General features: G+C 42.5%; 1 protein-coding gene across 1 annotated transcript in view; it reads right to left on the bottom strand.

The window, feature by feature from the left end:
- col5a2a (collagen, type V, alpha 2a) overlaps window positions 1–12,908 on the bottom strand; it is a 47,281-nt gene that overhangs the window by 3,845 nt on the left and 30,528 nt on the right. The window contains exons 15-50 of the mRNA XM_042494419.2: window positions 11,915–11,959; window positions 11,585–11,638; window positions 11,365–11,409; window positions 11,121–11,174; window positions 10,821–10,919; window positions 10,665–10,709; window positions 10,483–10,581; window positions 10,315–10,368; window positions 10,112–10,219; window positions 8,926–8,979; window positions 8,674–8,772; window positions 8,504–8,557; window positions 8,296–8,394; window positions 8,134–8,187; window positions 7,705–7,758; window positions 7,557–7,610; window positions 7,345–7,398; window positions 7,155–7,199; window positions 6,973–7,071; window positions 6,269–6,376; window positions 5,905–5,958; window positions 5,652–5,705; window positions 5,303–5,356; window positions 5,157–5,210; window positions 4,928–5,035; window positions 4,634–4,687; window positions 4,369–4,422; window positions 3,847–4,008; window positions 3,348–3,455; window positions 3,043–3,150; window positions 2,881–2,934; window positions 2,693–2,800; window positions 2,384–2,437; window positions 2,093–2,200; window positions 398–451; window positions 129–236 (exon numbers count right to left, since the gene is read on the bottom strand). Coding sequence (XP_042350353.1) covers window positions 129–236; window positions 398–451; window positions 2,093–2,200; window positions 2,384–2,437; window positions 2,693–2,800; window positions 2,881–2,934; window positions 3,043–3,150; window positions 3,348–3,455; window positions 3,847–4,008; window positions 4,369–4,422; window positions 4,634–4,687; window positions 4,928–5,035; window positions 5,157–5,210; window positions 5,303–5,356; window positions 5,652–5,705; window positions 5,905–5,958; window positions 6,269–6,376; window positions 6,973–7,071; window positions 7,155–7,199; window positions 7,345–7,398; window positions 7,557–7,610; window positions 7,705–7,758; window positions 8,134–8,187; window positions 8,296–8,394; window positions 8,504–8,557; window positions 8,674–8,772; window positions 8,926–8,979; window positions 10,112–10,219; window positions 10,315–10,368; window positions 10,483–10,581; window positions 10,665–10,709; window positions 10,821–10,919; window positions 11,121–11,174; window positions 11,365–11,409; window positions 11,585–11,638; window positions 11,915–11,959 — 2,673 coding nt within the window. The remainder of the gene's footprint in view (window positions 1–128; window positions 237–397; window positions 452–2,092; window positions 2,201–2,383; window positions 2,438–2,692; window positions 2,801–2,880; window positions 2,935–3,042; window positions 3,151–3,347; window positions 3,456–3,846; window positions 4,009–4,368; window positions 4,423–4,633; window positions 4,688–4,927; window positions 5,036–5,156; window positions 5,211–5,302; window positions 5,357–5,651; window positions 5,706–5,904; window positions 5,959–6,268; window positions 6,377–6,972; window positions 7,072–7,154; window positions 7,200–7,344; window positions 7,399–7,556; window positions 7,611–7,704; window positions 7,759–8,133; window positions 8,188–8,295; window positions 8,395–8,503; window positions 8,558–8,673; window positions 8,773–8,925; window positions 8,980–10,111; window positions 10,220–10,314; window positions 10,369–10,482; window positions 10,582–10,664; window positions 10,710–10,820; window positions 10,920–11,120; window positions 11,175–11,364; window positions 11,410–11,584; window positions 11,639–11,914; window positions 11,960–12,908) is intronic.

Below are 12,908 nucleotides of genomic sequence, written 5' to 3'. Positions count from 1 at the left end.
CATGTTCAACAGTTTAATGGCGCTCTGATCGCTCCTCACAGCTGGCTGCTGCTTTTTAAATACATTTGCTGCAGTCTTTTTATTAGTCCGGCTCACCGACAGCTCAACTCTGAATAATGAGTAAATACCTCGGGTCCAATCTCTCCACTGATTCCACGAGTTCCAGGAGGTCCCATCGGCCCTGACTGTCCCATGTATCCTTCCTTTCCAGGAGGCCCGATAGGTCCAGGAGGCCCCTGAATCACATTCAGATCAAACACAGATGGGTTTTTAGTCTTCAAATCAGGAGTTTGATTTCAAACTCTAAAATATATATTGTGTTTGCTCTAAGACAGACTAAGACTTGTTATATTATCATAGAAGATTTAGGAGAAACTAATGGAGGAGGAGCATTTACCCTCGGTCCACTTGGTCCAACTATTCCTGGAGCTCCCTGCTCACCTGTTGTACCCTAAAGGCAAGAAATAAATATTAATTAGTGTCTTTAAACATTTATACATTACATCTCAAAATGTACCCAGAAATCACACAATGAACAAGAGTTCCTGCTCTTGATGGCTAAGACCTGCTGGAGGATTCTGAAGCTGGAGAACCTCTAAGTTTGTAACAGCACCGTACACTAGTTAACACTTCATAAAGTAATGACAACAAATCTGTTTTTCTGCTCCTCTCTCGCTTCTAAATGACACAGTGTATAATATTGCACATCCTGATGCACTTTAGAAACAAAAGGTTCAGTTTTCTAAAACAGCTGAATTTCAATGTTCTAGTTTTTGGGAGAGAAATGCATTCTATACAAAGTGGTGTGCAAAATTCTGATTGGTCAACAAGACATTTAAAATGTGCTCAAAAGTTGCATGACAGCACACCTTCCTCATCACTAAAAGAACCACTGCAGTATCAAAGAACATTAACTACCAGGTTCTGAACTGACAGATTATAAACTCTGACAAATGTGACATTTGCATGTATGAACATAATAAACAAACTAAAAATGACTCACTCCAGAACTTGGCATTATGAGAAATATAGACCAAGTGATTAGGACCGCAGTGAAAATGTCATCAAGAAGCAGAATATTTTGTTTGTTTGGAAATGGTCTCTAGAAATGTTTGGCATCCTCTGGCATCTTCCACTGACTTTAAGTGTAATTGTTATCATTTACTCAGAAGTATTTAATTTTGAATACAAATACTCAGGCTTTGAGATTTGTCTTTAAGGGGCTTTAAAAGGGAAAAAATATATGGCAATAATTATCCACTCCAAACAGCAAAACAAATTGAAATAGGCAAGCTGTTACTGCTCCTCCAGTTTCTGTCATTTAAATTGAAGAGGAACTAACCCCCCCAATAACAAAACTAAAGTGCAATAGCAGGTTTCAACCTTTAGAGGGCAGAATCTATGAATATTTACACACAATATGTAGAATTTTAATACTTAGCAAATGGCAAGAGTTGGACCTGCCTCAGCCAATAACACAACTTAATACACACACACACACACATATATATATATATATATATATATATATATATATATATATATATATATATATATATATATATATATATATATAACCTAATATATATATATATATATATATATATATATATATATATATATATTAGGTTACATTTAAGGTGTAGATTTACATTCACATCACACCTGTTGTAACATTTATCTATTATCAGACACCTCCAATCAAAACACTGATCACTAAAACTGGCAGAACTGCTGTTCTGTCCTCAGTCAGAATTACCTGGACATGATATCTGTCCTTATACATTTTATAAACTTTCAGATCTATATAAAAAAAAAGAAAGGGTGAATATAGGGTTTTGGAGCCTCTTCTGAAATGCAGCGTCAGCAGGAGACTCTCTGGAGGCATCACCTGGTGCCTGAACTTGTATTGGAGGCTCTGCATTAGAGCTGTGTGAAAAGTGTAGAGGACTGTGTTGACAGAACTAGAAGCCATTAAAAGTGAACTTTTGATCACTGCCCTGCAGTTAGCAGAAGTGGCTCTGAACTCTGGAGAAACCGTGTGCACACAGGAGAGGAATCCACAGTGAAGTGAGTCAGCGCTTTCACTTACCGGAGGTCCAGGAAGACCCTGCAAACCAGTGAAGCCTCGATGTCCCTTCTGTCCTCTCTCTCCGTGATCTCCCAGGTCACCCTTATCTCCTCTTGGTCCTTGGGGCCCCTAAATTAGAAAGATTGATATTTTTCATAATATTTATTTTGAACTGGGGATTTTTTTATGGTGGTTTTGGGCTTTTATCAGCTGTAACGTTTATCTAAGTCTATCATTTATAAAAATCTACATTGCATGTGATGTATGTTCATGCACTCTGTGACTACCAGATGTTCTCAGCTGAAGACTCACCACTAATCCTCTCTTTCCAGCAGAGCCAGGTGGGCCAACGGGTCCTCTGGAGCCCTGCAAATGAGTCAAATCATTAGGAGGCCCTGAGGAAGTGCAGAGCTCTGCCAGCACTGAAACTCTCGCTTGCTTATTATAAACAAGCACATCATTCCTATCACTTAGTATGAAGTTCATACATGTTCCAACACGCCCTCAGGGCCTCCATCATAACACCCTCAGAATGTAATCATGTGTAAATCTGTTATTACACTCTTGTTTCCTGATGAACTGACTGACATACTAACACGCAGACTTCTGGGCGACACTTACAGCCTCTCCTCTCCTTCCAGCATCACCCGGTACACCAACAGGACCTTGAGGGCCAGGATGTCCCTGAGGGCCAATCAGACCTTCTGGACCAGGATCGCCTCGGTCTCCCTGGAGAATAAACACTTGTCAGACACTATGCAATATGCTAGACAACACAGGTCAAACTTTGTAATCTCTTTGTCTCTTACTCTTTGTCCAAGAACACCATCTTTGCCTGGCGGGCCGTCAGATCCTGCAGGGCCCTGAGGAGCACACACGAAACATTAGGACAGCTGGAAACATCTCACAGACACACACACACTCTGGTGATATCATTTCAGAACCAGGACCAGTTGAGGAGTTGTGCTTACATCAGGACCAGGATCACCACGAGGTCCGTTAGCACCGGGAACACCAACTGGACCTGGGGGGCCTTTATCTCCAGATGCTCCTGTGGATCCCTGTTTTCCTGGTGGACCCTAAAAAAAAGAAACAGGCAACTCACAAGGCAGCACAAACAGGACCATTTCACATGACACACACTGGTCACAGGATCAGCTCCAGTGCTGTGCACAAGCACTAAAGTAACACGCAGTGATTTAGAAACAAGTCGCAGGATTAATATGATTCATGTTCAGACTACATGAAGACGGATTCTCATGTGCAGGATACAGACCGCAGGGCCGGGAAGGCCTGGCATCCCACGCTCTCCTCTCTGACCAGGAAGACCCACAATGCCTCTCTGTCCTGTAGTTCCATCTGGGCCTGGAGGACCATCAGGACCCTGAAGCAGACAACACCAAACAACACTTAGATGAGACTCTGACAGTGTGTGTTCAGCCTTGACGTAATGTGTCTCGCTGACAATAACGTGACTCTGAAATTTTAAAAGTGTGCGGGGAACAATAAAAAGCAGTACAAGTTTAACTGAAGCACTTTCTCCTTTTTCCATTACAACTTTAATCCGTTTCCTCGCAGCAGCTACAGGGCACAGCGGGTTTCTTCAGTTCAAATATTCTTATTTTCAATCAAATATTTCAATTTTATTACAGTAATTGCAATAGACACTAACAACTAGGAACTGGCATATCAGTGATCTTTGGTTTTATCTCTGCATTCATTTGGATGAAATTGGCAGCTAAAATGGAACATCATCAACAGTAACATCAGTTTACCGTGGGTCCGTCTTCCCCAGAGTCTCCTTTGTCTCCTGGGCTGCCAGGTGGTCCTGCAGGTCCTCGCTCTCCTTGTCTTCCGGGGGATCCATGGTCTCCACGGAGACCACCAGGACCCTCTTTCCCAGGAGGTCCAATGGGTCCGGGTTCTCCGACTGGACCCTGGCAGGGAATGGACATGAGATAGATGCATGCACTTGTATGTTCAAGTGTTTTGAATAAAAATGTTCATACAATGTGCTGCCCTTCTACACAAGAAAACAAATGAGTCTTTGTGACTTCGTTCTATTTAAAAAGGTATTAACATATTTACCCTTTTACTATAAAGTTTCTTTTTGTGTCAACATCAGGTCATTACAGTGACAGACAATTCATCAGGTGGAAATGTCATCTTCACAGTTTTTAGATCATCACACTGATTTTAAATTATATCATATTATATTATAATTTTAAGCTTGTATGACAAATATTTCTTCCTATTACCCTAACTGTGTGTTCATACAAATTCAGGGCCGTACTTACAGTTGGGCCAGGTGGGCCGACTCGTCCTGCAGATCCAGGGAAACCAGTGGGACCCTGGAAGCAGAAAATGATACAAGGTCCTCAGATACTGCTTTACAACAACAGGAGGCAACATCTACTGTTTGAAAAGCTGACAAGAGAATATCGTGTTTGAAGTTATCATTTAAATACATCAAGTATTAATAGCAGTGACACCCTTGTTGTTCTCATTAAATCTTGAATTTCCCCTTATCCTAAGAATTCTGTAAAGATGAAATGATCTTACTGGTGCACCCTGAGTTCCTCTTCCGCCTTTCAATCCAGCAACACCAGCCGGCCCCTAAAAAACAACACTTTATTAGAGAGGCATTTATCAGCATCAAATTTGCAAAGCAGACCTCTGGACCCTTGAAGAAAAAGTACACTGATGATAAATCGTTTTGCAGGAATCAACTCAATAAAACTTCCACAGTGGACCAAATAAAAGTACTGGGACGCCTCATCAAGCTGTAGCCTGCAGAAAAATACATCACAGCAACGACTTTCAAACTAATTTCTCAACAGCATTTTTGAAACTCACAGGAGGTCCGTGAGCACCAGACAAGCCTTGAGGTCCTGGTGATCCAGCGTCTCCTTTCTGGCCTGGCTCTCCAGGCTCTCCCTTGACTCCAGGTTGTCCATCAGGACCCTGTAAAACATTTGTTACATTATCTGTCTTTACTCTTAATTCATCTCAGTGGAAACAACATCACGAAGAGCCATTTTAGGAAAAATAAAATATGACAACATGGCCGCGTGTGACTACTTACAGGAGGTCCAGCAAATCCCACTGCACCAATGGGGCCAGGGTCACCTCTTGCTCCCTGTCATAGGAGAGAGATTATTATATTGGGGTGCTCGAATAATGGACATCTATCCTGTATCACCACTATAAACACTGGCCAGGTCTACTCACTGGCACTCCTCTGGATCCTGGGGGTCCGGATGGTCCTTTGGGTCCAGGTTCTCCCTGCAAAGATGTCAGAACGTTTATTGACAACAATCACTACAACCACTCATTGAGCGTGGGCAGCCCCATAAATTCAGTGTTTTTTTTTATGTTTGAACAGGCAACACAAGCCAAAGACTGTCCTTCACTGGAGGATGCTGTGAGACGCAGCCAAGAAAATAAAAGCAGGATTAAGAGCATAGTGCTCATCCTGGGAACTGACGCTTTCCTAAAAACAACTTGTCATCACTTTGAATCAGTGTGATGTGAACAGCAGCCTTCTTATGTGTGTCAGAAATAAAAAGAAGACTCTTACCTTCTCACCACTGGGTCCAGCAGATCCTAGTGGGCCGACAGGACCGGGGGCTCCCTGTTGACAGAGGACAGATCTGGTTGGGGATCTCTGCTCATTACAGCAACTTGTGCAGTCAAGTCAGTGGACACATTTCTTCAAACAAGCAGTGACAAGTCTCGAATGCGCATTAATAAATCACTGCTTTCTTCTTTTGTAGTCTCATGAGTGTTAGTGAAACTTTCTTCCTTGGTTGAGTGACAGATATTTTACTTACTCTTGCACCATCATTTCCAGGTGTACCTTCGGATCCTTTCTCACCAATTGCTCCCTACAAAAAAGAGCAAGAAAAGGTTAAAGGCTCCTTTATTTACTGTTATTGGCAGGCATCAGTGCTCAAGCTGTCAATATGTCCTGAAGAGACATCCATTGAACTCAGACATGGATTTGACTGACAGATGTCTTAATTGTAACTTCAAAAAAAAATCATCATCATCATAATTTTTCCACCCACATAAGTAAACTCATTCTGCAGGCACAATATATTTGTATGTAGCTACCATATATTGTATTTTAGCTACCAATCCCTACATTATATGTAGGGATTGGTAGCTAAAAAGAGAGAATAATTAAGGACTTACTCTGTCACCTTTCGGCCCAGAAGGGCCAGAGATGCCCCTCTCTCCTGGCATTCCCTGAAGACCTGGAGGACCAACGTCACCGAGTGCACCAGGGGGACCAGGACTGCCCTTCAGTGACAAACATCAAGGTTAGCAAGCTTCTTACTTACCAACATTCAGCATCAGTACAGCCTAAAATCAGTATCAACCAAACATACTTTATTATTATTATTTTATTGTGGGGATGCCTGCTGACATTCATGTTTCCAGTATAAACGTATAAGATTATTTTTTTTGCCAATATTATTCTTCGGATATCTGAAGCGTGAAAGGGGGAAAGAGAGGGGATGACATGCACCAAGGGCCGAGGTTGGAATTGAACCTGCAACCGCTGCGGCGAAGACGTAGTCTCTGTACATGGGGCGCCCACTCTACCAGCTGAACTGCTGGGTGCCCCATGTTTCCAGTATAAACTTAAAAATGGTTTCCTATTCATTCCGTGCAGACATTTTCGAACACTGTCCTTCTTCTTCGAGTTAGCTGCTAACTGCTTTTTAAATCACATGCGGTCAAAATGTCGCACCGGCTGTCCTTTTTATCCCGACACTAAACAAGCTCTGTTACTACTTCTCTTGACAATGATTTAAATATTCCTAATCTCCTTGAACTATCACATGGTCAAAAATCTTTTGCTGTACATGCAGGTGAGGCCTCTGTGAAAATACCTTTGGCCCATCTGGACCAGGTGCTCCAGGGATGCCCTTAGGTCCCTGCAGACCAGTTGAACCCAGCTCTCCTCTCTCGCCTGGAATGCCGCGCTCTCCCTGGAGAAGAAGAAGCATCATCAGTTTCAGGTGTTCAACTGTACCACCCGCCTGAATCATTTAGCAGAGTAAAATTCCCCTACCCTTGGTCCAATCTGACCCACAGAACCGAGCTCTCCGGGAATACCCTGAAAGAAACAAACACTGGTGTTATTAATTTTCAGACTATGTGTTAGGACAGAGAGCGTCATTAAAGATAAGATCAGATGTTTGAGAAGGATATGCTTCAGTCATTTAGCCAAAAACAGGATGTCTAACTTCTGTAACACTCACTTGGTCACCTGGTTTTCCAGCTTCTCCAGGAGGACCTTGATTTCCAGGTAAACCCTATGAACACAAGACAGTCAAACATGATCAATGGAGCATTTCCTCAGCATAGACTAAAGCCTAAGCATTTTGAATACTGCTACATTTTCACACCTACAGTCTCAAACTCAGTAATATTTTTGCATGTGTCTTGCTACCAACCAAAAACAATTACTCACCTGGAATCCATTCACACCTGGGGGTCCCTGCTCTCCTCTGTCTCCTGCGACTCCCTTTGAGAGGACACAGTTATGTCTCAGTCATTTGTGAGAGCAGTAAAAAACAAGTAAACAAATGAATTCAACAAAACAGGAATCAGAAACTTACAAGGGGGCCGGGGGGACCAGCAGGGCCAACTTCTCCATCTTTTCCAGGGGGACCCTTGTGACAAAGAGACAAGTAACAACCTGTCCATTGCAAATCTGGCGTGTGAAGGGCTTCTTCATACCCTGAGGCTGTGTGAGGTTTTTCTATAACTAAAAAACTGACTAATGATTGTGCGATGAAGTGGATCATTGTAGAATATCAAGCACCACATATTGAAGTCAATAGAACACACACACGCAGACACACACACACAACATGCTGTTGATTGAGGCAGTATCTTTATAATGCATATATGTTCTGTGTTCTTGCTATGCTTCCCTCTGACAGATCAATGAATCACCTGCATGAGTCTGATCTATGCCTTCCCATTCCATGCTGATGGCAAAACATAGTGTACTGTACAATTGCTCATACATAAACAGTACTCACTCTTTGACCTGGCACTCCTGCAGATCCTTGTTCACCTGTCTTTCCTGGGTCACCCTTCAAGTGTAAAAATATTTTTTATTATTTTTAAATGTTCATAAGGAAAAGAACAGACTGGCCTGACAGACTATTTATGCAAAGTTTGGAAGGAATCTGCAGCCTTACACTAAAGCCCTTGGGACCTGGCCCTCCCATGATTCCTGCAGGCCCTCTGTTTCCAATGGACCCTGCAGGGCCTGGGCGACCATCTTCACCTGGGGCACCCTTAAAAAAGTAAAAACACACTTTGACTCCATCATTTCGTATCATTTATCATAAGCTGGAGGCAAACTCTATTGTCTGATTGTGAATATGTTTGAGAAGTTCAACCTACCAATGGTCCTGGCTTGCCCTCTGCTCCCTGGACTCCAGGGGTACCAGTGAGACCCTTTGATGAGGAGATAAAATGAAAATATGAGCAATGGAAATGTAGGATACAGATAAACAAAGTAAATGAAGTAATATAGTTGCTCAAAACTGGAATAGCGAGCTCTTCAGTGTTACCCTTGCACCTGGTAGACCAGGTTCTCCTGGACGCCCAGGGTCTCCTACAGAAGCTTTTGGCCCTGGTGGGCCAGAGGTTCCACGATCTCCTTGAGCACCCTTTAGGAAGACAAATGATGAGAACTTTTTCAGTTGACAATCTCTGGTAACATCTGGGTATAATCCACTAATATCAGCTCCTGTGGGAATACTAACATATCTCTCCACATTTGATTAAAACGTTACTGTATTTTGCAGCAGACAATAGTTTACCTTCGGTCCTGGCAACCCATCAGCACCAGGGAATCCTCTGTTACCAGGCGATCCCTGAAAAACACATCATTAATTAAATTCTGCATCATGTTAATACTTTTATTTGTACACAAAGGATGGGTTACAACAGTGTATAACCAGATAATAAGGCAAACAAATTCTCTAGTGATGCTCCCATAGATAGTATAATAATAACTAGATTCCGGATCCAAAATGACACCTATTCATTCCAATGGGGTGGCTGGCCTGGTGCATAAGCCAAAAAAAAGTTTCTAACTTCCAGGTTTACTTCTGCCATGTAGCCCGTTGAATATGTGCAGTACTATTTCACCTGCTGGCCCTGTCCATGATTTTTCGCTCAATTTACACACTTTACATCACAGATTTTTAAATCGTTTTTCTCGTCTCCAGGAGAGTTTGATCATATAAAACCTCCATGAATCAAACATTCATAAGAGAGAGTCACAACTGCCTTTATTTGCAGTTTGAGGTGTTCTGTCAACGGCTTCACAGATTCTGTTTTAAAATGGTGTCCTATGGGAAAAGTTTTTTGGGCTGCAAGCGATTTTGTCACTGCAATACTGCAAGTGGCCACCGGAAAAATGGAGGCAAGGCTGAGAAGCTTTTCTGGGGGCCTGGATGCTCCTAGGGAAGTTCTTAACATAAAAAGGTTACACCTATATATTTCTAGAAATTCAGTAACTTCAAATAAAACAGGATCCCACCGCTAATCCTTTTTCCTCACTGGCTTTATTTCATGCAGGTTCATTAGAGAGCAGTCGCCACTCTATGGGCAATTTAAATTCATCAGTTCACCTAATTTTCAGACTGTGGCAGGAAACCAGAGGAGGAAACCTACACAGGGAGGAACATGCAGACTCCATACAGAAAAGACACAGCTGCCAGGGATTCAAACATTCTTGCTGTGGCCCAATGGTTATAACTCTGTTATCCATACTGCTGTTATCCATATGAGTCAATATATTCCAATATGATCCCTGCATAAATGGGAGCATTTCCAATTTCACAATGTATTTTACCAAAAGTGATTCATTGCATATCCTAATCCCACCGCCCCCAAAGAGTGATTACTTTTCTTTATCTCGTTTCCTGAAGATAACCACTGTCCTTTAAGAGCAGCTCTCTGACTGATCAAAGTTACAGTGGGAGGCAGAATGTGACTCACTCTCTCTCCCACAGGACCGGGTGGGCCAACAGAGCCAGAGTCTCCACGGGGTCCTCGCTTTCCTTCTTCACCCTGAGGTCCAATCACTCCCTGGGAGCCTGGAGGACCCTAGAAAGTTGAAATACAAGCCAGAAAATAAAGTCTATGAAGCCAAGTTTATCTTATTTTTGTATTAAATTGCTTGGTCTTGTCAAGAATCTTACAGGTTCTCCTTTAGGTCCAGCCTCTCCTTTAAATCCTGGAACACCAACATCTCCCTGTAGCACAAAATGCAAAAAATGTGAGTCTCATGCATGTCAAGCAATTATCAGTGTTTATTCAGTATTTAAAAGGATTTCTGAAGCAGTCTTCGAAATGTAAATCCAATTTACCAGTTGTCCTTTGATTCCAGGCTGACCAGTGCTTCCCTGAGGTCCTGGTGGGCCAGGGGGTCCAGGATGGCCGCCTGGACCTTGTGGACCAAGATTACCCTGCAAAGAATCATGTTGTATATGATCTTTCTGTATCCTTATCACAAACAGAGAATATGTTGTTAAAATAACTGTTTACGTACCAATGGTCCTTTGGCACCCGGGCCACCATCCCCACCCAGGGGTCCCTGTGAATAGGACATGTCTCTGCTTAGAGAATCAAAGCAGTGCACTGCTGACATGTTAACCTAATTTCTTTATGTGTTGTATATTTTGTGTGAGTCAAGTCGGATATATACCGGTAGGCCAAGTGGTCCAGCTCTGCCCTGATGACCGGTCTCTCCTCTCTGTCCCTGTGGGCCTTCTGGACCCCGGACTCCTGTAGGACCAGGTTGTCCCTTTGGAAGACAATCACCAAATACAGTAAATATAACAGACAATGTTAATAAGTAATATCATAGAGCAATAACAGTGAATATGACAATTTAGGGTGAATAATTGCTTTGATAGAAACCATTTATTTATTCCATTAGAAAGTTATTTAAACAGCAATTTAGCATGAGCATATAGCCAAAGGAAGAGTGTTCTATTATTCGCACCTTCATCCCTGGGGTTCCAGGATATCCAGGTGGTCCGCTGAGACCCAAGGGACCCTGTTAAACATGACAATGACATAAGACTAAAGCTATATACGCTAGAAATGTGCATCCACATGACAATCGCACAGATATAGCGGATAAAATATACATCATTCAAGAATACCCATTCACACCCACCATAACATGAGTATCCATGCTAAACTATGTAGGATGGTCACTGGACGGTAAGGTAAATCTGACTTACCATTGGCCCGGGCTTTCCGATGTTTCCAGGTGTCCCTCGTTTACCCTAAAAGACACAGCAATATCACTTGGACTTGTAAATTATAATTAAACAATGATGTTTACAGGCGGCTGCCACTGAAGAAACAAAACATATACTAGTACGATAAAACCACCCATTATTTGAGAGCGAAAAAGGCCTGGTAGTGGATGTTTGCGATGCACAGTGATATTATCCTTACTGCTATGCCTCCGGGTCCAGAGCGTCCTCTCTCCCCTGGCATCCCAGCAGGGCCCTGTTACACACAGACAGCGATGAATTAAAGCTCTCCTCCATTCAACTCAAAAGTTTAAAGTCTGGATTATTTACATATACTGGATGTAGCCTCATTCAAGAAAAGAACAGGCAGAATATTCAGAACAGCCTGTTTACTGCAGTCCACATACACTTGCATATAATTAACTGTATAATGTGTACAGGATGTTCCAGGAAACTCAAAGTGTCAGACCCCCTGAGGGATTCATTGGCTTCATGGAAATCTTAAAAAAGAAAGCATTGGAATTTAACATACCATGGGTCCAGGTGCTCCCATGGGACCTGGGGGCCCTGTAGCACCCTGCAAAACCACAGAAAAGGTACTTGTTTAGTATGTAAGACAATCCCTATAAACATTCATTAGTTCATGTTGGCGCATATCCCAGGTGACACTGGGTATCAGGCAGGGCACACTGTGGACAGGAAGCCAGACTATCATAGGGCTGAAACAGAGACGGACAACCATTCACTCTCACATTCACACCTACGAGCAACTAGTGTCCATTGCCAATTATCCAACCTGAATGTCTCTGGATTGTGGGAGAAAGCCAGAGAACTAGGAGAAATCCCACACTGAGGCAAGGAAAACATGCAAACTCCAAACAGATGGGGTTCCCCAGCTGATTGGTGGATTTTAACCCGGAACCCTCTCGCTGTGAGGTCAGAGTGCTAACCACTGCACCACCATGCCGCCCATAATATTAAATGAATGCAGAATATTTTAGTCTGAGTACTATTGACCAATCATGTTTAATCAGGCTCCGGTTCCATGCAGGTAAACAGTCCATGTGGAGAGACAAAGTGGCAGAATGAGTGGCTAAAATGCAATAGAAATTTTTTTTCTTCTATTTCAAAAAATTGTATCTCTATTCATATGCAGATGCATATTTAAATAGCACCCCGACACTGTTTATGACTTGCTAATTGGACTGTAAACAATGGAAAGCACATGGAAGAGAAAATCTTGGTCAGATATATACTGGCTATATGGGAACCCCCCAAATATTGGGCTGTTGCCCACTAAGGTTAAATTGCTGTTTGTTTGTTTTGTTTGATTCTCACCTTTGTCTCATTTTTGATACTGCACCTGTGCAAGTCCATTGGATGTGCGTGCCCTACTACCTTGTTTATTCCTTAAATTGTTGTTAGACCAATATCTAATGGGTTCGAAGATTGGTAGCACTACCACATGGCGAGATGTTTCACAGGCCTTCGAGCGAGGCAGGGGATTAATACAGTATAAATCCAAC

This window comes from Plectropomus leopardus, chromosome 10 (genome assembly GCF_026936395.1).
Source record: "Plectropomus leopardus strain MGB_pleo_1.0 chromosome 10, ASM2693639v1, whole genome shotgun sequence".
Taxonomy (NCBI): Eukaryota; Metazoa; Chordata; class Actinopteri; order Perciformes; family Serranidae; genus Plectropomus; species Plectropomus leopardus.
This window is presented reverse-complemented; position numbering and strand designations above follow the sequence as displayed.